This window comes from Cygnus olor, chromosome 9 (genome assembly GCF_009769625.2).
Source record: "Cygnus olor isolate bCygOlo1 chromosome 9, bCygOlo1.pri.v2, whole genome shotgun sequence".
NCBI classification, from domain to species: domain Eukaryota; kingdom Metazoa; phylum Chordata; class Aves; order Anseriformes; family Anatidae; genus Cygnus; species Cygnus olor.
This window is the reverse complement of record NC_049177.1, coordinates 17,082,862-17,107,037: the sequence shown is the minus strand read 5'-3', so window position 1 is coordinate 17,107,037 and position 24,176 is coordinate 17,082,862. Positions and strand designations below refer to the sequence as shown.

The window sequence follows — 24,176 nt, the reverse complement described above, 5'->3', positions numbered from 1 at the left end:
AAGTATATATATATTTTTTTAATGTATTTTTCCCAACTCTATTTTATTAGGCAGTAGTGCGTGATTCTCTACCAAAGTGTGAGAATCGCTGTCTTTCCTTTGTCAGCTTGTGGGCCATCACTTTGTGATAAACTATCTGAAAAGGTGATCTGGAAGCCACTCCGGGAAGATGAACACCATCTCCAGCTGCCATCCCCACGCAAACAGGATACCGTTTTATTCCCCTCAGCGCCTAAGAGATGTCCGAGGGAGCCTTTTGCTTCCCTCGTGCCCCAGCTGTGCCCCCGCTTTTTGCCGGGCGTTGCTGGCACCGAGCCTCCCCTCAGCGACAGCCTGACTGGGGCCGGGCCCGCCAACCCCGGGGCCCGCTGGGCCTTGTAGTTTCCCCGCTCCTCAGGCTGCGGCGGCGGCGCCTCACGCGGGCGGCGGCGGATTGGCGGCGGCGGCACCACGCGCCCGCCCGCCGCTCTCTCAGTGGCCGGCCGCCCAAGCCGTTACCTCGGGGCCGGGCGAGGCGGAGGGTGACAGGCGTTGCCCCGGGAACGGCCCGGGGCGGCCATGGCGGCGGGGCGGGCCCCGCGGTGAGGAGAGCCCGAGGGGGCGGGCGGTGCGGAGGGGCCCTGAGGGGACGGGGGGGTGCGTGTGGAGGGGCCGTTTTGGGGGGAGGCCACCTTCTGAGACCCTCCTCGTCATCCTCGTCTTCCTCCTCTTCTTCGGTAGAGCCGGGAGCTTCGAGGGTGGTGTCTGAGAGGAGCCGGCGATGGCGTGGCTCGGGGCGCTCCGTGGAAATTGTGAGAGGCTTTCCGTCCCCACACGGCTTTCCTCCTTCTTTCTCTGTTAAATCTCCTTAGGAGATTCGTTTGCCTTCCAGGGCGTTTGGGAATATAAAGTGTCGGAAATAGCCGGCCGAGCTGCATTGGATCGTGTTGAAAATGCTGGGAGAGAAAAAGCGGTTAACGGTGAAAAGAGATCTTTACGCAGACCCCACGTTTCCAGCCAGCGACGCCTCTATATTTTTTAATTATTGCACCCCGCTTGCCCAATTCAGAGGCGAGATATCTTGGTTGAGACCTCAGGTGAGTTTGAAGGTGTAAAAGCTTGCAGTTTTGTAGACCTGGACTTTAAGGTAGTAAATGTTAGCTAGCATTGAACAACTGCTTGTGGGTGTCTTTATTGGTTAGAAATACAGAATGGGCAAAAATAAAGTATGTGAGTATTAACGATACGTGTCTTACTGTTTTTAAGTCAGGGTTCATGTTCGTAGTTTTGATTTAAATCAGGGTATAGAACTTCAGAATTCCATGATGCTCATAGAAATTCAGATATTTCATTACAATTACATTTCATCATACAAATAATGGGCATATCAAATTAAAAACAATACTATGTTATTCCCTTTTTTCAAATAAATTGTATAACTTTTGAAAAAGAAATAACTGCATTTTAGAGCGTTTCAGAATGATGTTGATTCCTTTGCTATCATTGAAGAAAAATTGTGCTTTGATAACAAGAAAGATTCTCTTTTTTACCAGTAATAGTTTGTGTTATTGCTTTTAAACTTCCATCTAGCTTTTAGAGCCAGACATACGAGAACTAAAAAATTAGAATGCGTTTCTGCAGTACGTTCAATGAAAGTGAAATATTTATGATGTTGCTTTCTATATGTGGGGGGGAAAATAAGGCTATAAAAATGTAACGGAGTGAAAAAGTATGTTGTCTTTAGTTGTATTGCTTTTCTGCCCTACATCTGGGGTGACTGTGGAACAGTAGTGGAGCTATTGGTTATCAGGTGGAATTAACACACAAAAGACTTCACAGAGTCCAGTGTGCAGCTGGATTTTGTACCTTACGCCTTGATTACTACTGAGGACTGATGAGTTAACTTCCGTTTCTTGCAGCGCTCGCAGATGCTCACTTTCAGATCAGATCAAATTGTTCAAGACCTTGCATTTGAAGTAATCTCTTTCACTACCAACTAATCTATTTTTATCTGCCCTAGAAAAGCTTTTTCTATTATATGAGTTCAGAGATTCTTGTAACTTGGGATGTGCAGTGCGTTGCGAATGGCATCACTTCTATCACAGTTGATCATATGTCTTGCAAGGAGCTGATGAATTAAGTTGTCTTTCACTTATTGACCTCTCTGCTGAGGTTGCACTCGGTGGTGGCATTTGTGCACTAAAATCTATGCGGAAACTAGATTTACCTCATATAAAGTTCCTGTGAAAAGCCACAAGGCAGTAATTTTGTTGTTGCTTGCTTCGGCTGAGTCTGAAGACGAAATGTTTTAAGAGGTAAAAGCTCCCTTATTTTGTGAGATGTCTCGGAGCCCTCCTGTTCCCTGCATTACAGACTTCCTTAGACTGTTAGGCAACCCTCAACTTTAACTCCCCTTCTTTTACTTTCAGGACATTTGTTCTACTCCTCGGTTATTTTCAAACAATCTGCAGGATGTGCAAGTGAAACAAGGAATCCTGGGAGATTGTTGGTTCCTGTGTGCCTGTGTAGCTTTGCAGAAGAGTAAATACCTACTGAATAAGGTAGAGAAGTTTCTTGTTTCACGTTTCAGAATTTTCTTTACCTGATTTATATTTATATATTGTTTTTGAATCCCAATCCATATGAATATGGATTTTGCTATGCTTAGTTGTACTGTTTTTGTTGTGACTTTTTTTTTTAATTAAATGGCTGGTATTCAGCATAGTTTTAATTTGTTTTATTAAAAAAAAATAAAATTATTTGTCTCAATTTTGGCTTTTTGCCTCTAGGTAATCCCTCCAGGTCAGCCCAGCTGGACAGATGAGTCATATCGAGGCTGTTTCACTTGTCGAGTCTGGCAGTTTGGACACTGGGTAGAAGTAACCATTGATGATCGTTTGCCTTGCCTTGGTGGTAAACTCTGCTTTTCCCAGTGTCAGACAGAAGATTTGTTTTGGCTTCCGCTGCTGGAAAAAGCTTATGCAAAGTATGTGAACGCTGTTATTGAGGGAAGTAAAAGGAGGTAGAATACTTGTGTATCTTACCTTCTGTTTACTTAGACATCTGACTGTTTTGGGCATAGATCTGCATATTATTCCATATAAAGTAGAGTGGTTGCTAACTTTCCCATACTGGGTTGTACAGAAATCTCTTCCTAAACCCTAAACCTGTAAGGTGTGTTCTTAATTACATGTGGGATACGATAGTCTTAGGGAGAGAATTAGGGTGAAAACGAAGAGATTCAAATGATGTTCGTTAAGTCACTATCCACTGGTCACCTAATTTATTAAAGGGAACTATTTTACTAGTGCAACAGTTTGAGGGCTCAGTGAAAAGCAGACAGCCTGTAAATATCTTCGTGGAAAGCAGCAGCGTTACATCAGTTTAAGCTAGGTGAGGTCATGACTGTGTGTCCCACTGCTGCTTTTGCTTTATTTGACAGTTTATTACTGAGTAGAAATAATTAGATTGTTAACACAGTTGAAAATGTGGCTGGTTTATAAAACATCTATCAAAATGATACCAAATCTATCCAAAACAGAATTTGGAGACAAAGTGCACTGATGAGACAGACACCAAATGTACAAAAGAACCTGGGAGAAAGATTGTGTGGCTGCCAGCAGAGGGCAGAAAAAGACTTTAAGTATAAAGTAGTTTCTTCTGTGGATACGTTGAGTAGAAGGTGTGAACCAGCTATGACTTGCTAAAGCTTCTCTGTACTGTAGGTTTGAAAGGTAATGCTCTGTTTTCTGTCGAATCTTGTTGTTCTGTCTAGGTAGTCTTCTTCTAATTTCTTTTGCTATGTTTTGCAGTCACTGTATCAGGTGGGGTAGTCTCTTGACTTATTTAAACTGTTGAAGGAAACACTGTGCAGAGTGAACAAACCTATTTAAGAGAAGGAAGAAGAGAGTACTTACGCGGAAAGCAATTATATAGTGAAAGATGATGTGCAAATAAGGTAGAAATTACTAGGCTAGAGCAGTTCCTATATAGGAAAGAATGAATTAATAAAATTCCCATCAAACAATGAAATATCTGATGGCTTATGTATTCTTTAGGCGATGTATTCTGTATAGAAAGCAGTTTGTGCTTTCTCTTGCCTACTTGGGGATGAGGCAGGTTGTAGTCATGATTGTGATATAGGGCAAGATTGAAAGGACAAAAGAACCTTTTTTCTTGAGTTCCGCTGCTCGTAGAAACTTTTTCTTGTGTTTTTCTACAGACTGCATGGATCATATGAACAGCTGTGGGCAGGACAGGTGGCGGATGCTTTGGTTGATCTGACTGGAGGCATTGCTGAAAGATGGACCCTGAAAGACCCTGGAAGAAATGTAGAGAAAGAGAAGACTGGTATGGTTTTGAAGAAAGAATTGTTCAGGAGATTAATGAATCTGAAGGAACAATGCGTAATAAGCTGCTCAGTCCTCAATTCCAGACAAGGTAACAGTAAAGTTCTAGACGTTTAAAGGAAACTTTTCAATTTAATGCTGTTCAGTGCACAAGGAAGCCAGCAATTGCATACTGCTGATTCTAGTACCATGCATGTTTTGTTAAGTTCAGGATGGAAGGTTTTTGGGGAGGTGCTTTTTATATTAGGTGCATGGGAAGGTGTTACGATTCACTCTCAAACCAAAAAAATTCACCCAAATCCCAACTCTAAAAACCTTAATGAATTTCAGCACCAAGAATTTGTAGATGTTTGAGATCAGCTACTGAGTTAAAATGCTTTAAAATTTTCATTTATTTTATTTCCATATAGTTACAAATAACACTGTTTTTAATGCTGTTTTTATACTGATCCAATAAACAATTTCCTTTTAGCTCAAAATTGCTTTCTTTCACAGGATGGTTTAATGTCTGTCTTTGTAAAATATGGAGTGAGTTCTTTTGTATATTTTCTCATCCTCCATTATTATTATTTTTTCTCTTCAGGTGCAAGTGAGCTAGGAGAATTTCATGCCTTTATTGTGATAGACATGTTGAATCTTTCTGAAGTGTCAGGCAAAGAAATTGTCCTGCTACGAATACGAAATCCTTGGGGGAGGCGGTGCTGGAGAGGTCCCTGGTGTGAGGGGTAAGTAGGTTTATTTTAATTTGGAAAATCATTTGTAAAAGTTCTGAAGCTCAAGGTTGAATGTTGCTAACAGATTAAAGTGAAGGAGAGAGGCTTTAGTTTGTATGCAGTTGTTTTGAGAGTTCACTGGTTCTAAGGCTAGTCACATTGATCTAATAGTTCTGGTAGTCTGAAGTTTTTAATGTCAATTTCTTGTTTAAAAAAGTATTATATCTTTTCGTAGAAATATACTTAAGCTGTTTATTTTCTGTCTCCAGTTTTTGTGGTGCCTTTGTTTTCAATGCAGTTGGTCAAAGGACCTTTGCTTAAAAGAGCTTTGTGGCTTCTTATGAGTTGTCACTCGGCTTTACTCAGCTGTTCTTGTTGATACTGTCTCAGTTGCAGGAGACAAAAAAAGCTTGTTTAAAACAAAATACAGCAGAAGGATGCATATGCTTTTTGCTTGTGTGCTTTCTCTCTGTTTCTGCAGGTTAATATGAGGAGAAGAAACTGGAATTGATGCAGAGTAGATATAAAAAGATCTATTTTGAAAGGAAATACAGAATTTTGTTTAGCAGTTTGAATGGCAGATAGCTTGCACATAACAAGAATGAAAGGGCAGAGACCCTCTTAGCTTATTTTGAAAAGCGTTAGGATATTTAGACTGTAAAAAAGAACACACAATTCTGGACCCAAGGAGCTTTCAGTAATAAATTATAGTAAAATATGATTGTGCTAATAAGCAGTTTAGAGAGTGTGGAGGTTGTGTGCGTGTCCCAAGTTGAAAAGATGTCTTAATGAAGCCTCCATCCCTGGCGCTGCTCTTATAAGGCCAAAATTCTTTACTCAGAGGGTGGTGAGGTCCTAGCACAGGCTGCTCAGAAAAGTTTTGATTGCCCCATCCCTGGAAGTGCTCAAGGCCAGGCTGGATGGGGCTTTGGGTAACTTGGGCTGGTGGGAGGTGTCCCTACCATGGCAGGGGGTTGGAACTGGATGATCTTTAAGGTCTCTTCCAACCCAAACCATTCTGTGATTCTAATGTGATTATCCTTTAATGGTTTTTACTTTGGGTAGAGTTTTGGATATATTCTTAGTCTCTTGTGGTAGTTTCTTTGTCAAACAGTGACTTGCCATATAGCTGAGAAGATAGCATTTCTTTGAGTGGCCTTAGAGCCCTGTTTTTTTTTTCGAAGTGCTGAACGCATATGTATTGCTAGCAAAACAAAAATGTTGCAAATATTGGCTTTTAATGGGCCCTAAATAAAATTTAGGGCTTAGCCAGCAGATTCTCATAGGGACAACTTGGTGCTTCGTACAAACAGTGGTTTTTGATGTTTGCTGTACAGCAATGAAATTCTTTTAGAGCCGTCACTGTGCAGCTTGGCTTACTTCCCTCACTGTTTTTAACAACCGTTAAAATCATTATTTTGGCTCTCACAGTTTGGACGCTACGCTGGGTCTGTTGAAAGCAAAGTAGTAGCTATTTCAGCTGTAAGTATGCTACTGTACCTTATCTGGTTTAGTTTGTTTCTAAGTTTTCTTTCAATGTTGTGATTCATACTTCCTATTATCCATCTCACTGACTAGCAAGCTGTACACAGGAAACACTCTATGCAGGAATCTGAAAATAAAATGAAACTTCTTGTCCTACACAAGTTTGCTGCATGGGACAGAAGATGGTTACAGAACTCAGTTGGGTGAAGAGCTGAATCTTAGCTTTTGTCTTACAGTGGTCAAGGGTGGAGCCAACTAGATCCGGTAGTTGCCTCAGAACTGCTCTCACAGATCCAAGAGGGAGAATTCTGGGTTGATGAAGAGGAATTTTTCAGAGAATTTGATGAGATTACCATGGGCTTTCCAGTCAATGAGGAAGGACAACTTCAGAGCCTCTATACAGGTGTGATATGAAAAAACATCTTTCTTGTTGAAATAATGTTATGTCAATGGGAAAGTGTCATTTGAATTGCAAATGGCTGCAACTAGACCATAATTTCTTTTTCTCAGTCTTTCTACTTCTACACTTGTAGATCTTTTCTGTCTCTACTGCTGGAAAGAATAGAGGGATAAAAGGAAACTGAAGATCCTTAGAAGGGTCTTTTATATTCCTCAGAGATCTAGTTACTTGCTGGTTTGTTAAGAGATTAGCGTTCTTGTTTGAAGTTTAGACAGCTCCTGTTCTGGAGAGTCTTTAGATTTTTTTTAGTGAGATAGAAACTTTAGATTTCTAAAACCAATTCCTTGTTACTTGCAAAGCTCATGGCATCAGTCTGCCGTTACCAGACATGACATTCATTTTTATGCCTCTCAAAATCTTGTTCATAAATGTCTACTGGGAAGAAGTGTCAGGGCTACCACAGCATGTTCTTTTGGTCTAGGGAATCTCTGCTCTGCTGTGTATTTGTTGTATGAAATGAAATAACCTCCGGTGTCCGCACCATGTCTTTCTTATTTTGTTAGAGAAAGTGCTGTATCACTCTCAGAATCTTTTTGGATCCTGGGTGAGAGGCCAGTCTGCAGGTGGCTGCCGTAACAACAGCAGCTTCCCGACCAACCCTAAGTTCTGGCTGAGAGTCTGTGAGAAGAGTGAGGTGTGCATTGCTCTGCTGCAGAAAGACAGGAAATACAGTGCTGACTGGGCTGGAAGAATTCAAAATCTAACTCACTTAGTAGAGAAAACTCTGTCTTTGACTGAAGGCATGCAGGTGAAGAATTATCAGGCTGTGGGACTGCATGTCTGGAAGGTAATTTGGAAGTGACGTTTTTCTTTTTGTAAAAGGGTTTCAAAACATTACTGAAACATCTGACTTAAATCATTCATTTCTTGTGGCAGTGGTAGGATTCAACAGATCACACATTTTACACCTCTGATTTATGTTAGAATGATCCCAATTATGTCACAAAGCAGATGCTCTCTGTACAGCCTAGGAGTGGACTAGTACTTGGTTCTCATCTTTGAGTGCCAAGATCCAGAACTTTTGAGCCTATTCCAAACTAGTGCATGATATTTCAAGCTGTTTATTTGATGACAATTCCTAAATTTATTCCTCCTGAATATTAACACTTTCTGTTCCTCTTTGATGTTCAGCTTGTCTGCTGATATTCTCTTCCTTGTTTAATTTTGTAAATGTATGCATGTTTAAAAATGGTTTAAAGAATATTTGATCACTTTTTATTAAAAACTGCTCATTTTCCTACAATGCCATGCATTGTTATGCATCTGTTCTAGGTGGAGAAGAAACGATTTAACCTTCCAAAGACCCTCTCAGCTCCTCCAGTTGTAGGTACCATCTGCCATTCGTATGATAGAGAAGTGCATGTATGCTGTGACCTTTCACCTGGGTATTATCTTGTTGTTCCCAGTACTTTTCTAAAAGATGCAGTAGGGCATTTCTTGCTTCGTGTATTTTCAACAGGAAGAATCTCTCTCAGGTAGGTTTAAAAAGAAACAGAAATGTTCTTAAAGTTGTGGGCATGCACAAACACAGGAAGTATGGGGTTATGTGCCAGTGTTCAAAATGTTTCTGAAGAGCTGTGCAGAGCATCAAATAATAGTGTTGTTTTCTCTTTGAATTAATGTAAGTAGTATTCTGTCTCCTTGTTTTTTGGATGAAGCAGCTGTTACCTCTTATTTAAAATATTACAGAGTCAGCTGAGTAGCATCCTGACTCTAAATTGTATCCCAGTGTTCTGAGAGAGTGCGTATTTCATAAAAGAACTGAGCAGGTTTCTTCAGAACAGATCTCTCCTATGTGGAAGTTGTTTCTTAGCATTTGGAAAAATGAAGGTGTACCAGAGAAGTTAAAAGCAGCTGTTACTATAGTCAGCGATGGGAAAGAAGAGCTGTATATTATCATGTACTGAAGAAAGTGTTGGCACATGTTCTAACAGATTGCCTGACATACAGTGTTGTTGATAGTGAGCAGTACAGTTTCAAATGCAAATAGAGTGTCAGCAGTGGACTCAGATGACATAATACTTGTAGCTTGTCTTTGCAGAACAGGTGTGAAAAATGGCACTGACATGAATGCTGTCTTCTTCAGTTGAATGAAGGATTGGATTGTGAATTAAAGCATTCAACGCTGACAATATGGCAGAGTATTTTAATTGTGAATGCCTCAGAACATTACTAACATTCTGATCAAGTGCTTAGAAGGATCACTGTGTATTGTGTCATATTTGATCTTCATGACTTGTGATGGAAAATAGACTTTTTTAATGTACTTGGAGCAGTCTTTTTCCCCCAATATAAGAGTGCTTGCTGATCGAACGCAGGATATCAGCGGTATCAGTCCAATAGCTTCTGATCACTTTTAATATTTTAACTGTAGCAGACTACAGAGATATCTCAACGCTTCTAAGTCAGTTATTTATGAGCAATTCTGGGTTAGTGACCATAGGCCTGAAATAAATTCTTAAGAAGACATGATGACGAGTAGTTGTGTGGAGTCAACAAAGTTGTATCTTCTTCCAATAAACTTAAAAAAAATGAGGTTGCCTGACAGCTTGTGCCTGGTAAGCTATATACGGAGGCAAAATATACTGTTGGCAACATGTTTAAAAGCTGTTCAGATGTTTTGGTATTCTGATAGTACACTAACAGCTCGTATGTCCTTGGACGGAAACTGGCAAATTGCAGTATAAAGTTAGAACATGGATTAATCATTTACTCTGCAGAATTTGTAGGCAAGATGGCATCAAGTTTTAGACTGAATAAAGGTCTTCAAAATGATGAGGCTAATTTTGCTGTATGGGTGCAAGATGTGGACTTTTATTGCCATTATACTTGGTTTCTGGACATAGCATCTGTGGAACACTTGACTGGATATTTTATCCCATCATCTATTGCTGTTAAGTATAACACTTCTGCCTCTGAAATAGAGGTGTCAGCCTGAATACGTGTCTAGAATGGACAGTCACAGAATATCAAAACAGCTGTTACATTAACTGGATGGAAAAGTGGAAGTAAGGACAGATGGTATGTTTGAAGTTATATTGCAATATGATTTCAAATGCTGTGGAACTGATGTTGATACTAGTTTGTTCATGTGGCTGTGAGAAGTGGTGCTGGGCTATGATCGAAACGTGTTAATGTTACAGCAATCAAGTCAGCAGGTAGAATGGAATTCTCTGAATAAAGCCGTAGTGGATCCAGGAAAAAAAAAACAAAACAGCGTATGTTTTGAACTTACTGAGAGGTGCTTGTGTGTACTCAAGGCATCACTATCGGCTGTATTGCTTTCAATTATACCTTACAAAACAATATTGAGAAAAGTGTGTAAACTGTGATACATCATGAATACATAAAAATCTATCTGGTTTTGATGCATAGTTTGCATATGCTATATTCTTCTGGATGTCCCTGTGTTCCTGTAAGTTTATGTAATGCTAGTCTGTTTTTGTGAGCTGGTTTTCTAAATCTGTGAAATCACAGAGATCTTTGTGCATTTAGTTTTGTTCTCTCTTGTGTTTGATAGTGAGGTAAAACCACCACCACCAGATGCTGCCCTCTCTGAAGAACTCCCAGCAGGTGAATGGGAAACGGTGCAGCTGCAGGGATGCTGGAAAAATGGGCAAAGTGCTGGAGGTAGCAGGAACTTCCCCTCCTTCCATATCAATCCCTGCTTTCCCCTCTCCATTCCTGCAGGACCAGGAAAAAGCAGTGTGAAAGTTACTCTCCGTCAGCACTGCCAAGATAGCAAGTGTCGTCCAATAGGTTTCCATATTTTCCAGGTAAGACTTCTTCTGATCAGCTTGCTTATTTGCCAGGTGTGAAGGTAAGCCTGTCAGTTATTTCAGTGCTCCTTGCCCTGGGCAAGGGACATACTGCTTTTAGGAGAACTTCAGGCTGATCCTGTGGATCAAATTTTCTAGGATTGATTTATCTGTACTTAATACTGCCACCTGGATTTTCTGAAGGCCTTCCCATCCTTCTCTTTTATAGCTCTGTACATAAGAACGAGCATTTGAAGTGTAATAGATACATAGAATATACTTTACTGTGCTATACCTGGCATTTACAACTATGAAGACTGAAATATTTGAGAAGATAAGCATGTTTTCTTTCTTTTTGCAGGTGCCTAACAGCAGTTGGAAACCAAATACTTCCTCTTTTCTACACTTGGAGCCACTGGTTAGCTGTGTACCCCATTGCTATTCACAGGAAGTAAGCCAACTTTGCAGGCTTCCTGCAGGAAGTTATGTAATTATACCATCCACATACTTGCCCAATACAGAAGGCAATTTTACAGTGGTCATAGCAACCAAAATAGACAGGTAAAAATATGTTGCTTTGTGCATTTTAAGTTTTAAAGCTTTTTAACAAACAGGGATGGTTTTTGACAAGCTGCAGTGAGTTGTAAACTTTATTCCATGTAGTTGCTCCTGATGTGAGTAATAGCAGGTCTGAAGCAGAGTCTGTAGATTCTGTAAGACTGTGTTAATATTCCATATGGGTAACAATGTGGAACAACACCTAGCATAACAATCTTCTCTTTTCGACGTGTCATAAACTGATTTGCAAGATCCCCCAGGGCTTTGCACAGAAGTAAGTGTGGTTTTCATTTTCAACAGGAAGCGTATTCACAGCCGAGAGACACTTGGACAAGTATTACAAGAGGTAAGTGATACACTTCTTAATTTCAGTTGTCCTAAAGATGATACAGAGGCATCATCAAGGCTTATGTATTAGCTAATATTTGAGAGTTATGCATTAGCGGACTGGACTTTGAATGCTCTTATTTACTTGCTGCAAATTGATCATCAGGGAAGCAGTTATCTTTCTCTTGTTCATCTGCCAAAGCGCTGTATGTACTTTCCTCATGGTGCTTGTTATTTTAATATATAGGAAATTAAGTATGTAGTGAAGCTCTTTATTACCGTTGTTTTAGAAAAACAATGTTGCAAGACTGAAGGGATATATTTAAAGATGTATTTCTTATATATTCTGTGAAACTGTTTGGACTTGAGCAAAGGGTACTGCCTGATGTCAAGGGAACAAACAGGTTAGATTCTTCAGGACTTCAAAATTTGGTGAATTTGGAAATGGCAGTTGTAGTTTCCTTATCAGTGACAGAAATTAATGTCTGAATCTAATGTTCAAGAGCATAGTGCTCAGTGCTTTCAGAGTTTTAACCTCTGAAGGATCTAGGCAGTCTGTCTTACTGAGAAGTTGGGCTGTCGATTTCTAAAGTGGATCAGAGTAGAGCTGGATGTCAGTGTATAATTCTAGAAGTTTGTGCAATTTCTGACTACTGAAGTTATGGAATTAACAAGCTTTTTAGTTTCTTTAAGACATTTCACAGGCTAAACTAGCTTTTACCCTTGGTTTCTAAATCTTTCTTTTCTCTATTTTATTTCAATTCCTTACAAGTTTCTTCTCTTTCTTGACAAAGTTAACTGATTAAGTAGTTATTTTCTGCCTTGTTCACTTTCTTGTAGGTTTCATTTACAACTGTGATGAAAAGGTAATCTGGAATTCTCATGCTGTCATTTTGAGAAACCTTGGAAAGCTGAGGAATGCTTCACTTCTTGCTGGTTTTGGTTTTGAATGGGATAAAAAGAAGATGCTCATTGCCCCGTTGTTTTTCCAATGGTACCAACTGTCAGGCCTACAATGATGTCCTTGTAAAAATACCTCCTTAATCATGTACACTCTAAACATGTTCTTCCCATGTGTTTTAGAACCAGCATTGTACAGTGAATCTTCATAATGTACCTCAGTTCTTCACAGATACAGGTGGAGAATATGTGCATGTTTTAACCCAAGCTGCAGTTTTAGAAGAAAACCAGAAATCGTAGGTGCATAATGGAATAATATTTGGTGGGGAAAAAAAAATCAAGCTTACAGAAGGAGACCAAACTTAAAGAGACCAAAGGGTAAACATGAAGGAAAGAAACTGGAGTCTTTATTCAGGTAGGACATACCTCAAGAACCATCAAAATAAACTGGAGTAGAGAAAGTTCCTACACTGCCAGTCATGCTGCCGAGCACTTTATTGCGGGCCCTTTGCTGCACCGTGCATATCGTAGGGTGAAAAGAAAATTTTTGGTGAGTTTTTCTTTAATGAACAGCACCAACAAAAGAGAGAAGACTTGAAAACTTTTGTTTATGGACTACCGTCTCAGACTGCTTTTGTAAATCTGTCAGAATGTATTTTATGCAAGATCTGCCCTCACTGTAAGAAATACGAAGTTTAAGAGACTTTTCTTAATTTCTGTTAGAAAGTATTTCTTATTCAAGGAAGATTTTTTAGATGTTATATTTTCCTCAATAAAAATGGAGTAATGGTAAAAAGTTTTAAAATGTCTTTTATTAAAAAGGTGAAAACTGTCAATGATGTCATGTCTTTTTGTTCTACAATTTTCACTAAATGGAAGGTGGTAATTGGAAATATTAGGAGAATAAGGCTTTCCTTTAGTTTTATGTCTGAGAAATAAGTAACTTTTTGCTTTTGCTTTCAACTACATTCTAGCGTAATTTATGCTTGTCCCTACTGAACCTTGAAAACTGAAAGCACCTAGGATGCTCGTGGCTGCATTTTAAGTCGTCAAAACTTTCCACACCTGTTGTGGAAGTATGGGACAATGAAAGAAAAGCTCCTGTGGGTAATGAATATCTACTGTGCTTGCTTTAACAAATATTGCCATCTTCATTATTTTCTTCATTTCTTGAAAGGCTGTTACTTTCCCTTCAAATAGCAAATTATTGGATGATATAATGGTGTTCCTGAGTAGAAGGAGGGAAGTTCATGAGGACACCTAGATCCGTGACGTGATGAAATAGTGAACAGGTACTGAAGTAGTAATGTAAAAAAGGTGTAAGTATTTCTAAATTGAATATGGTTATGAGAGATCCTATTCCGCATAGGTTTATGCGTTTGTGAAGCTTATATACTACAAGATACAGTGCTTCCAGGGAGTGTGAAAGGAAAAGAAGAGCCAAAACTTAGTCTGTATAACCTGGTATCTTCCGCAGAAGGATGTAAGAGAAGGCCTTCTGTGAATGACGAGGAATAACAGAATACTGAAACAAAACTGTTTTTTCAGGCATCCTTGCTGCATCAGAACAGTTGTGCCATTTAAAGTGTGATATGTGACTGAGCGCACATGCAGGGAAAGCTTGGTACAAGTTGCTTCTCTAAAATGCTACGTCTGATTCCACTGCTACTGGGAGTGTGTAAATACCTTTTTTTGGTAACGTAATCGAGTATTTATATATACCTAAGACTTGATTATATGAGCTTACGTAAGTAAACTTATTTTAATTTCAAAAAGTTCAACTGCATGAAATCAGACCTCCTAAATAAAAATACTTCTATATTGATTTGCTATACTGAGTTACCTAAATTTGAATATAAATGAGATACTTGTTCTTAAAGTAACTACAGTTACTGACTGGTCAAAGTCCCTCAGCTTTGCAGGAGGTTGCAGACTAACGTGGAATAGCCCGCAGTTGATATGGATGTGGCTGCAGTATTGCACCCAAAATATACTCCATGTTGATTTCCTTTACTCCCTCAGGGAGCTGGAATGTGAACGCCCGAAGCAGGTTGGTAAAGAAGATGAAGAGTTCAACTCGTGCCATCTGTTCCCCCAAACATACACGGTGCCCTGCAGGAAAAAGGGAAGGGAAGTTAGCTGTGTAAAGTGAAGTTGTGAAAAAGAACATAAAACAGTATTCCACTGAGTTCCATAAATCATGTAAGCTAATTATTTTCTGAAGACGTTTCCTGTTTCCGTTTGCCCTTCTGTAAGGACAGAACATGCCTTTAAGGTGACGGGGACATTTATTTACCTGAGAAACTGTTTTTCTAATTATGTAAAGTATTTTTTTTTCCTGGAACATGAATGAGACTCTGCCTTTTTACTTTTGCTTCGTGTTCTGTGTGTTGTGTTCTGTGACAACCACAAAGAACTTCTTGGATAAGGAGCCAGGTTTTGTAAAGCTTCATTACTTCAGGGCCTTTAGATGTTAAGTAGGGAGAACTGGAACACTGTAGCATGCAACTCTGAAGATAAGTAGAAGGATGTAAATGGTCCTTCTCCAAAAGAAATTAAAAGGGCTATATTGGGTCCTTAGAGCCTAGTACCTTCTCTCTAATACTGTCCAGGAGCAGATATTTAAGAGATGGGAGTGAAACATAGGCAGAATGATGTATAGGCTCAGTGATTCATTTCAATGTACTGTTTTTATAGTATATTTCAGATTTTTATCCAAAGTACATTTAATATATATAATATCTCAATATTCACACTCTTTAGAATATACGTTATATAGAAATACTCAGATTATATAAATTGAAAACTACCAAAGCAAGTTAAAAAAAAAGAATTTCCTATGCCTAGGTTGAAACGGTAACATAAATTAGTTATCTTCATTCATGTAAACTGGTGGCAAGTTTTTTGATTGACTATATAATGTTCTGTTAAATCCTTGGTTTTGCTGATTTTATGGAAATGCAAGAGAACCTGTAACTAGATTATTATTGCAGGATTTGGGAGACCGAGATTTGGTTTTCTGATTTATCACAGATTTTTCTCTGCGCGCTTTGTCAAATCATATTACTTTTGTCTTTGGGTTCCCATTTGTAAGGTGAGAATAAAACCTCAGAATGAGGTTTCATAACAACCTTGAGGATGTTAAGAAGGTTAAATATGTTATGGACTAAGAAGGTGAGATACCCTGATAGTAGGGACCATACATATACCAAGAAGATAGCTTTATTCCTCCTAGCCATACTTATCCTCTGTTTTAATGCATAAAAATATAAAATTCAATACAATATTTCTGGCTTTTACAGTAAAACACCTGACTTTACATATTCATACCAAATATGTTTTTAAAATTTTAGAATTTAGAAATAGTGTTTTTTAGTTGTGCTGCAAGACGATGAACAGGAATGCTGAAGCATCAGGGCATTACCTGCTGAGAAAGGTAAGAAGGCCTCTTTGTTCACAAAGTTGCCATCCAAATCAAGGAAATGATTTGGGTTGAATTTCCAAGGGGTTTCCCAGTGCTCAGCGTCATACACAACAGAGTGCAGATTTGGCAACACAAGTGTGCCCTGCAAGAAGAAGCAGAGATTATATTTTCTACGTGACTGATTCTTTTCTGGCTTTTTCTTTTTGTTTAGTAGATAATAGCGCCATCCTGTGTCTGCGGTGCGTTGTCTGGATTCAGCTTGGTCTTCTCCTGCGTACATCCAGGCATAACAAACCCTTGTATCTTCTCTTTGTTGTAAAGTATTATGTGTTTGGCTCTGTCTACATGTTATCTCATCCTGGGGCTACTGAAGTGTCTTCCTGTCGGAGCTAGATTGCAGCTTGGATTCTTTTAGATGCCTGCCAGAATAATCACAGTAGCTTTCTTCTTTTGTACTCTTTACTGGATCTTTCAATTCCATCACATCAAATTCATGCTCAATGTGTTTGGGACATTCCTAACATGTCAGTGTGACTGTTAGATCTGTCGCTGTATTGAGCCATTATCATCCCAAGTATGTGTTTTTTGGGATGAGTTGTTTTTTTTTTTAATTGGCAGGGGTAAGTATGGCTCCAAGCTGCCCCCTTAGTTGTGAAAGTTAGCTAGCATGCAATTCGTTAAACACCATTTAAAAATCATTCCTTAAAACACTTGCTCTGCTTTGATGCCCAGACATCATCTGTATTTGGCTAGCAGGAAGAAGGATTTGAATTTTCCTGATGTGTTTTTACTACCTGTGCTGTTAGCCTTTTTCCCAAGCCGTTTCTTTTGTATCTGCTAATGAAAACTTAGCCCTGAGCACTCATGTTCGTTTCATGCCTGTGACGTGCTACAATATGCTCTCTGTGCCAAGTTAGGAATTGTTGGAGCTAAGCTGATAGAAATACTAAACATCCATAATCAAAAACTTTAAAAAAAAAATATGTATTCTATACCTTTTTAATGTGAAAGCCCATCAAAGTTGTATTCCTCACACATTGTCGAGGGACCCCAACAGAGGTAATGTTGCTGTACCGCAAAGTCTCATGAATCACAGCATTTGTATATGGCAGTTTTTTACGGTCTTCATAACTGATGAGATGGGACGGTTCCAGAGCAGCCTCTATCTCTCTTTGAACCCTTTCTGCAAAGAAATGGGAATATTTATTTTTCCCCTTTGTTTTCAGTTTTGTATAAATGTGGTCCAGGAGTGGGGAAAAAGAAATTGTGTTGTTCTGAAATGCCTTGGCACATAGCTCAACTGCTTTGTTGGTTTCAGTTGATCAAAGAAACGCATATTCCCAAAACACAGGATGGTCTCTGATTTAAGACACATCCCACTTGCTTATGAGGGTAATCTCGTTCTGTATTTAAAAAAAAAAAAAAAGTGATGGGTTCTATTTCTAGTATATTTATGAATACTTTTCAGATCAGGTAGGTTTGAAAAGTTTTAACCCCATTGAAGGTTAGGAAAAATCTTGGTTGCATACAAAATCATGTCTTTAGCTAGTATTCTGTGTTTTATCTCATTAGAAGGGGGTGGGAGTGATTTTTATTAATTTCTGTTAGTCTTGCTTAGTGATCTGGTGGGGAAAACACACTTCTGTTTCATTTGTTTCATTTCTAGACCTCAGTTGTTGACATACTACCGTTTGAATTCATTGCTAACATTTATTTGCTGTGTTGCAAGGGATTGAGCTCATTCTTACACTGCAATGACGTTCCTTATGGTGTAATGTTGAGTGCAGTTCTCTGATAAGGCTTTTACTCACCTTGTATTTCTGGGTATTTCACCATATAGAGCAGTGCCCAGAGAAGGGTGGTACTTGTTGTTTCTGTCCCTCCGAGCAAAAGATCAACCACAGTCTGAACCATGTTGTCTTTATTAAACGTAGAGGTGGGGTCATCTTTGGTCTGTAGAATATATTCACAAGAAGACTATGAAGTGGAGATTTTCAGACTTACCCTTGGTAATGTAGCAGTTGGTTTTAATGGATGAAAAAGGTGAACAGTCCATCAAAAAGCCAAACTCTTGGGTTTGCAAGCGGAAGCATGCATATAAGAATTCTATAGTAGTTACTTAAGAGCAAGTATTTATAGTAGGCACCGAGGCCAAGGGGAGGCTTGTGCGGTAAACAGATACTTACTTTTTCTATTTGAGCTAGGTAGAAGTCAATGAGATCCTGTGGATTGCCTGCTTTCTCTCTCTCGTGAGTCTGGACCTCATTCATCACTAAACTGTGCATGAAGTCGTTGAATGCAAACACTTCCTGATGCGGTCCTGGGAAGTAGTGCATAAGCCATGGGAAAGCATCGTACATCTGTGATTTTAAACAAAAAGGAAGAAACGTGAGCTCTTTTAAACAGAGAACCCAATTCCAATTTACTGATTACTGTGTAAAGTCACTGCAACACTAATTTCAGTTAGGAGAGGCAATACACAAGTCGGAACATGGGAAATAATGGAATGGAAATGTTTGAAAGTAATCATCACCGACTTGATTTATTTTTTAATTGTGAAGTACAAATGCACTTTAAGGCACAGGAGCAAGAAAATTAGATTCTTACCCTGCCCCAGATAGTAGCTTGAAAGTAGATCACAAAATAAATAGCTTTGATAAGCTTGCTGAAAGATTCATCCTCACTGGAGAAACGATGTCCAAAAACAACAGCACAAATTATATTTGCAATAGCATGGACAATAAACGTGCGGGGGTCAAAAGGCTCGCCTGTGAATATAGGAGGTTCTTGTGAATATTTCTGAACAGACTGTAGTGAGAAATAATACAGGAAGAAGGCAGCTTTTTTTTAAATAGTAAAAGTAATAACAGTTCAAGTTGTAGATCATCAGATAGATAAATTTCATACAATTGAACTCTAGGTTAATACAAATTAACTGGATGGATTGTATTTGTAGGGAGTCTTATTTTTCAATCTGCTTTACATTTTTATAAAAACAGTAATTATTGGCTTTGAGAAGACAAACGTTAGGTCTCCTTCCTCCTGCCTCTGACTTGTGATCCAGGTTGTCTGAAAGCACGAGCACTGGATTAGAACATATGCCTTCAAATCTGGAGGCAGATAAGTAAGTTTGGAAAAAAATAAAGCAACAAAAAACAGGAAAAAAAGTGAAGTCTGAATTTCTTAGTCATGTTAAAATGACTTGTCTGTTTTGTTTTCAAGTGCAGCATAACATTCAGTTATATATATATATGACTTCTTTTTTATTCCCACAGATTGGAAAGGCAAAAGTTGCATAATGCTAATTTTACAGGATGGAACACAGCTCCTATTAAAAAGGGTTAAAGTAAACAGAAGCTAAACCTGGAAAAAAAATAATCAAGTACACATTTAAATGGTGAGGACAACCTTTGAATTATACTAAAGAAGGTGGTGGATTATGCATCTCTGACTTCAGTCCAACATTCGTAGTGCTTCTTGGAAAAAGTAAATACAATTATTGTGTTCAGTATGGGGAAGAATTACTTAGAAGGTAAAGATTTGGGCTGTACCAGGGACTCAGACTAGATGGTTTACTCATTTCTTACACATCCACGGATCTTTAAAATGTTGCTCTCAGAAGATAGATGGGCCATTTTGCTATATGTAGGGCAAAGTGAGCTGGTGAGGGACCTTAGGGAACTTCTCTGGTTTCACATCAGTATGGAATATGGTGTGGGTGAGGGATTTGGCTTATCAGAATATTTATATTTAGTTGCTTTATTTTGGCATCTTGCTAAAATTCTACTGGTTTCTATTTCATATAAACCCTAAAAAGGAGTTTTGTTGGACAACTGAACGATACATTCCTTGTGTTGGGCTTCTTTCTCTGCCAAATCCTAAAGGCTTGCTGCCCTAGAATGACTTGCAGCAGGTCACAATTTGTGTTCTTTATGGAAGAAAACAGGGTTTTTCTATGGGGTTTTGATAGGGTTTTTTTGAATGTAAAAATTGTTACCAGCTGTCCTCGAGACTGTGTTGATAATAAACACGTTTTACTACCCTTACTTTAAAAAAACAATTGCATATTGCCAGCTGTGCAGACAAAACATTTTTTTGCTAAGAATGCAATTAAGAAGCTGGTAAAGTCCCACTAATAGGAAAAATAATACCTATGTTACTTTTTTTTTTTTTTAAAAAAAAAGGAGGGTGTGAAACTTTTATTCCCCTAACCCAATATATTTCAGAAAATGCTCTAAGTCTTATTTTTTCTAGTGAATTTACCTTTTGTGTTTGCAAAGATGTCCAGAAGGTGACGGGCCTCTGTTTGAATTTGATGCTCCAAATCGTTCTTACCAAGTCCAAGGCTTCTTATAACCATCATGCCAAAGCGTCTCTGTTGCTTCCAGGTGTGCCTGCTTGTCAGAAAAATACCTGAAGAACACAGAAACCTTTATTTGATTGCTAGGGACGGAAATCCTTTCACTGCAGGAGGCAATCTGAAACTGAGTGGTAAGGGGTTTTGGTAAAGGCAGAACAGCTTTCTCTACCAGTGTCTTCTCCCTGAACATTCTTCAGTTTTAGAACTGATACAATTGAAGGGCAGCTCCTCTCAGCAAGTATTTCTTTTAGTCTATGGGAAAAAGCCAGTAGCATGCTCTATAAGAGGAATTTTTTTTTTTTTTTCTCCTTAATATACTAGCTCTGCACTGAGCCTTTATGCTACATAAGCCCAGTTATGTGTTTGTATAACAGTAGGTTGTGTTTTATAGGAAAGCATCTTTTTTGTTTGTCTTGTTCATATTTCAGTATGGTGACATCTCCTACCTTTCTCGCCCATCATGTCCCTGTAGAATGGGGTGAGAGGTCTTCCAGAAGTCTCCTGTGAATGGGTAATTATGCCCTCTTTTACTGCTTTGTACCCGTTCAGTATAACAACAGGTGTCTGTCCCATCCACACTGTGTAGATATTCCCATAGATGTTGGTTAACTGAAGAGTTAATAACAGTAAATTAGTACATGTGAAATAGGGAATACATACACTTAATTATTCATTTTAAGAGTTTCCTGTTGCTATAGCTAAACTCATTTGCCATCAAATTAGGTCAAGGGTATCAGAAAAATTTAGCCTTCTGTTGTAATGTGCTTTGGGAACAGACAATAATCATACTTTACAGAATAGATACTAAGGGCATCTCTCAAAAGAGCACCTCTGAAAATGTCACAAAGAAACTCTGTTAGCTCAGAATCAAAGAACAAAGGAATACCTGCAAAATCCCCCAAATTTTCTGTTAATTTTCATTAATGACTTAAATTGTCAGATTTTTTCTTGCTTCTAGCTTCTGGAGAAAGCAAAGCAATATTTTTGGATTCCTCCTGTAGCTTTCCCATGATTATTCATATTTGCCTCTATTGGCCCTCCTCAGATTATACTCAAGTTTTTCCTTAAAACAGTTTGAAGCAAATTCCTTAGTAGTAATTTTATTTGGCTTATAAAGGACTCATGTTGCAAGCAGAACAGCAACCATTTTTTTCCTGTTCCATTTTAGTAATAATCTGTGCATTGCTGACTTTTGGTGGACAAATGAGGGGTCAATTTACATTATATATTTGGTCTTCTAATGGCCACTCATGGCCTGGACATGTTCCAGTGATATCAGTGTCAGGCAAAGGAAATTCTACTCGAGATGTTTTACAAGACTAGAGATATCAATATGAAAATAGAAAACAAAACTGACAATGGAATATCATGGTATTGCATTTAGTCTTTGTGATAATGTTATACATGGATTTTACTGTATCCAAAAGAGATAAAGAAAATGTGATAAAGCATTATGATATATTTTACTAAGGAATATTTTTATTAATGCAGGGTCTTTGGATTCTTTGATATTAGTTGATAATTAAGATTGAAGATTAAAATAAAAAAGCCCGAAGTTTAGACTGTTCTTATGCAATGTACAGTGTATGTTAAAATAGACTCAGATGGATTTTCAACCACAGATATAAATAAATACCTTGGCGAGAGTTTCTCTGCGAAGTTTGAAGTCCAGCAGCCACAAGTTTCCAATGACAGGGAGAGGAACTGGTCCTGGAGGAAGCTGGCTGCACATCCATTGCAGCTTCAGGAACTGTAAAATCAGGAAAGATGCTACCAGAGCTATAAAAATCTCAACAATCCCCAACATCTTATGAAATTTTTTTGCTTCTTGCTGTTTTTGTGTATGACTCTGAAAATATGAAGTTCTGTAGATGAATGAGTTTGCCTCTACTGAAGTCTATCTGTTTCTAGAGAAAATATACCATCTCTCTCTCTCATTCTCCCTCCCTCTCTCTCGACCTGCGGTTTTTCCAAGCTGAAGTCCTTAGGAAACTTTGAAATATGTGATCCCTTGCAGTTAGCCAAGCCACACCTACTCTGTTTTATGATCTGTAATTGTGATCTGTCTTTTTCTTAGAATTTTGTTTCCTTCCTATTGTTGATATTGGTTCTAAACAGTAACTGTCAGTTATTCAAGGATATCAGGTGTCTTGCATCATGGTAACACCTGTAGCTAAACACTGAAATACCAAGGATGCATTACTTATTACCTTTCTGAATCACTACAATTATGTATTTTCTTTTACAGAAGCAGAAATGTGTACATAATACTTGCCCGTTAGGATACAGTCTCTGAGGAGAACAAGGATTGAATTCAGGCAGCATAAGGCTAAATGAAGTGTCCTAATACACATATTACACTTAAGACATATCTACTTTCCCCTTTTATCATATTCGAGATTAAGTTATGACATTATGCTGAACATAATGGAGACAACATTGTGCTGTCAAGTGGATATTATGGTGTTTTCTAAACACTTTTTATGCCAAGGATGCAAATTTCCTGATGGAAATTTTGGATGTGAAAAATGCAAAGGTCCTGTTATATTTGTGAAAAAGAAAAATAAACTGAAGAAAGAGGCTTAACCGTTATTAATTTGTTGATCCTGTAAGCTTTCCAGAAGAGGTTTGTGTGTAGCAAATTTTAACTTGAAAAGAGTCTTACATTTATTATTCACTGACTTTCTTTGATGTAATCCATGGACAGAAGGTTGCTTTGAGAGTTTTTGGAATCTCCACAACTGCAAAGCAAACAAATGGCCTAATTTTGGTATTTTTGGACAAGATGGTGGAGTGAGGTCTCCTTTCTGGTGATTTTTTTCTTTGACTCATTTAGAACAGTATTTCAGACCTCATCCTCCATCTTGTCTATTCCTGTTGGGATGGCAAAATCTATTTTCTCTTAAATCTGCTTCTTCTCTTTGCTTTTTCAGCTCCTAGTCATTGCAAAAGCTGCAGATCTTGCTGATTTAGAAGTGCCAAAGCAAGCTGCAGTAGCAAACCTAGAGATAACTTAGGGTGCCTCACTGTATCATCAGGAACCATCTTCTTTGGAAAAAAAGATGTATGACTCCCAAACATACGTGGGGCTTCCCAGGCTGAATCATTTTTAGGACCAAACTCTGAAGTAACGTGCTAAATGCCATTGTTTATAGCTGAACATAAGCCTTAGCTATGGCAGTTTACATCCTTACACTGTGAGCTTTCTTTATCTCTTGATTATTTGGTGCCTCATGGGCCTGTTTATACTTTGTATAGTTCTTTTTTTTATTTTTTTTTATTAGCTGATACACTACATTGGATTTTTCAAGACTTGAACAAGAACCCAGCTAATATTATTATATACCTTCAAGTAAGTATAGGAGATTAAAATAATCTGTACAAATTGCTTGCTTTAAAATTTTATTGTAATTTCTATGTCTTGATGAATTTTGCAATCTGCAGTTTCCAGCCCAAAACTTTCCATCAAAATCCAAGTTACTGATTAGACTTGAAGTATGTTGCGATCATGAAATACAAAGATTTAATGCCTTTCATGGGCTTCTTAAGAACTCCTCTGAATTCCCTTAAGCTTCAATCAACTGTCTGCATGGTACAGGTGTATGGTTATTCATTTCAGTTAGTTTTCTAACGAGGTGGATTTCTGGTGGGTTGATAAAAGCAAATGTATCAATTGTAATCTTGCATCATTCAGTCTTTAAAAATATGTGGACAAGGATTTTTTTTTTTTTTTTTCCTTTAGTGGACTTCCAATTCAAACATGTAGGGCAGTTTCAGGGGGCTGCAGACAAGCAACAACACTGCTATATTTGCTTACTTTACTTTTCTGAGCAGCTACCACTTGTTCTTCCTGTGCATTAACA

At 38.4% G+C, this 24,176-nt stretch overlaps 2 protein-coding genes across 5 annotated transcripts; one reads left to right on the top strand and one right to left on the bottom strand.

Moving 5' to 3' along the window:
* The first annotated feature begins 48 nt into the window (after positions 1-48).
* Positions 49-13,364, top strand: CAPN10 (calpain 10). 4 transcript variants are annotated; one of them, XM_040567891.1, is made up of 15 exons: positions 49-581; positions 721-791; positions 872-1,076; positions 2,409-2,540; positions 2,769-2,965; positions 4,202-4,419; positions 4,912-5,053; positions 6,763-6,929; positions 7,490-7,773; positions 8,259-8,461; positions 10,507-10,559; positions 10,677-10,762; positions 11,106-11,305; positions 11,603-11,648; positions 12,470-13,364. In XM_040567891.1, the coding sequence occupies exons 3-15, from the start codon at positions 933-935 to the stop codon at positions 12,497-12,499; spliced, it is 1,902 nt and encodes a 633-aa protein (XP_040423825.1). In that variant the 5' UTR covers positions 49-581; positions 721-791; positions 872-932; the 3' UTR covers positions 12,500-13,364. The 4 variants fall into 4 exon arrangements, with proteins under 4 accessions (XP_040423825.1, XP_040423823.1, XP_040423824.1 ...); XM_040567889.1 differs by having other exon boundaries at positions 50-581; positions 10,507-10,762; XM_040567890.1 differs by lacking the exon at positions 49-581 and having other exon boundaries at positions 590-791; positions 10,507-10,762.
* Positions 13,365-13,495: 131 nt separating this feature from the next.
* Positions 13,496-22,885, bottom strand: LOC121075061 (cytochrome P450 2J2-like). The gene is made up of 9 exons (XM_040567893.1): positions 21,950-22,885; positions 20,760-20,922; positions 20,217-20,366; positions 18,561-18,721; positions 18,140-18,313; positions 17,765-17,906; positions 16,949-17,136; positions 15,954-16,095; positions 13,496-14,641 (listed from the first exon to the last, which is right to left on the bottom strand). Exons 1-9 carry the CDS (start codon positions 22,118-22,120, stop codon positions 14,463-14,465), a joined length of 1,470 nt encoding a protein of 489 aa, XP_040423827.1. The 5' UTR covers positions 22,121-22,885; the 3' UTR covers positions 13,496-14,462.
* Positions 22,886-24,176: the final 1,291 nt, after the last annotated feature.

Excerpts from the sequence above, each read along its gene's own strand:
- CAPN10 (XM_040567889.1), top strand. The coding sequence starts at position 933 with ATGCTGGGAGAGAAAAAGCGGTTAACGGTGAAAAGAGATCTTTACGCA. Across the intron at positions 5,054-6,762 it reads AGAGGTCCCTGGTGTGAGGG|TGGTCAAGGGTGGAGCCAAC; the intron begins GTAAGTAGGTTT and ends TTTGTCTTACAG. Across the intron at positions 11,306-11,602 it reads ATAGCAACCAAAATAGACAG|GAAGCGTATTCACAGCCGAG; the intron begins GTAAAAATATGT and ends CATTTTCAACAG.
- LOC121075061 (XM_040567893.1), bottom strand. The coding sequence starts at position 22,120 with ATGTTGGGGATTGTTGAGATTTTTATAGCTCTGGTAGCATCTTTCCTG. Across the intron at positions 20,923-21,949 it reads GCAGAGAAACTCTCGCCAAG|TTAACCAACATCTATGGGAA; the intron begins GTATTTATTTAT and ends TTAACTCTTCAG. Across the intron at positions 16,096-16,948 it reads TGGGCTTTCACATTAAAAAG|GGCACACTTGTGTTGCCAAA; the intron begins GTATAGAATACA and ends TTCTTCTTGCAG.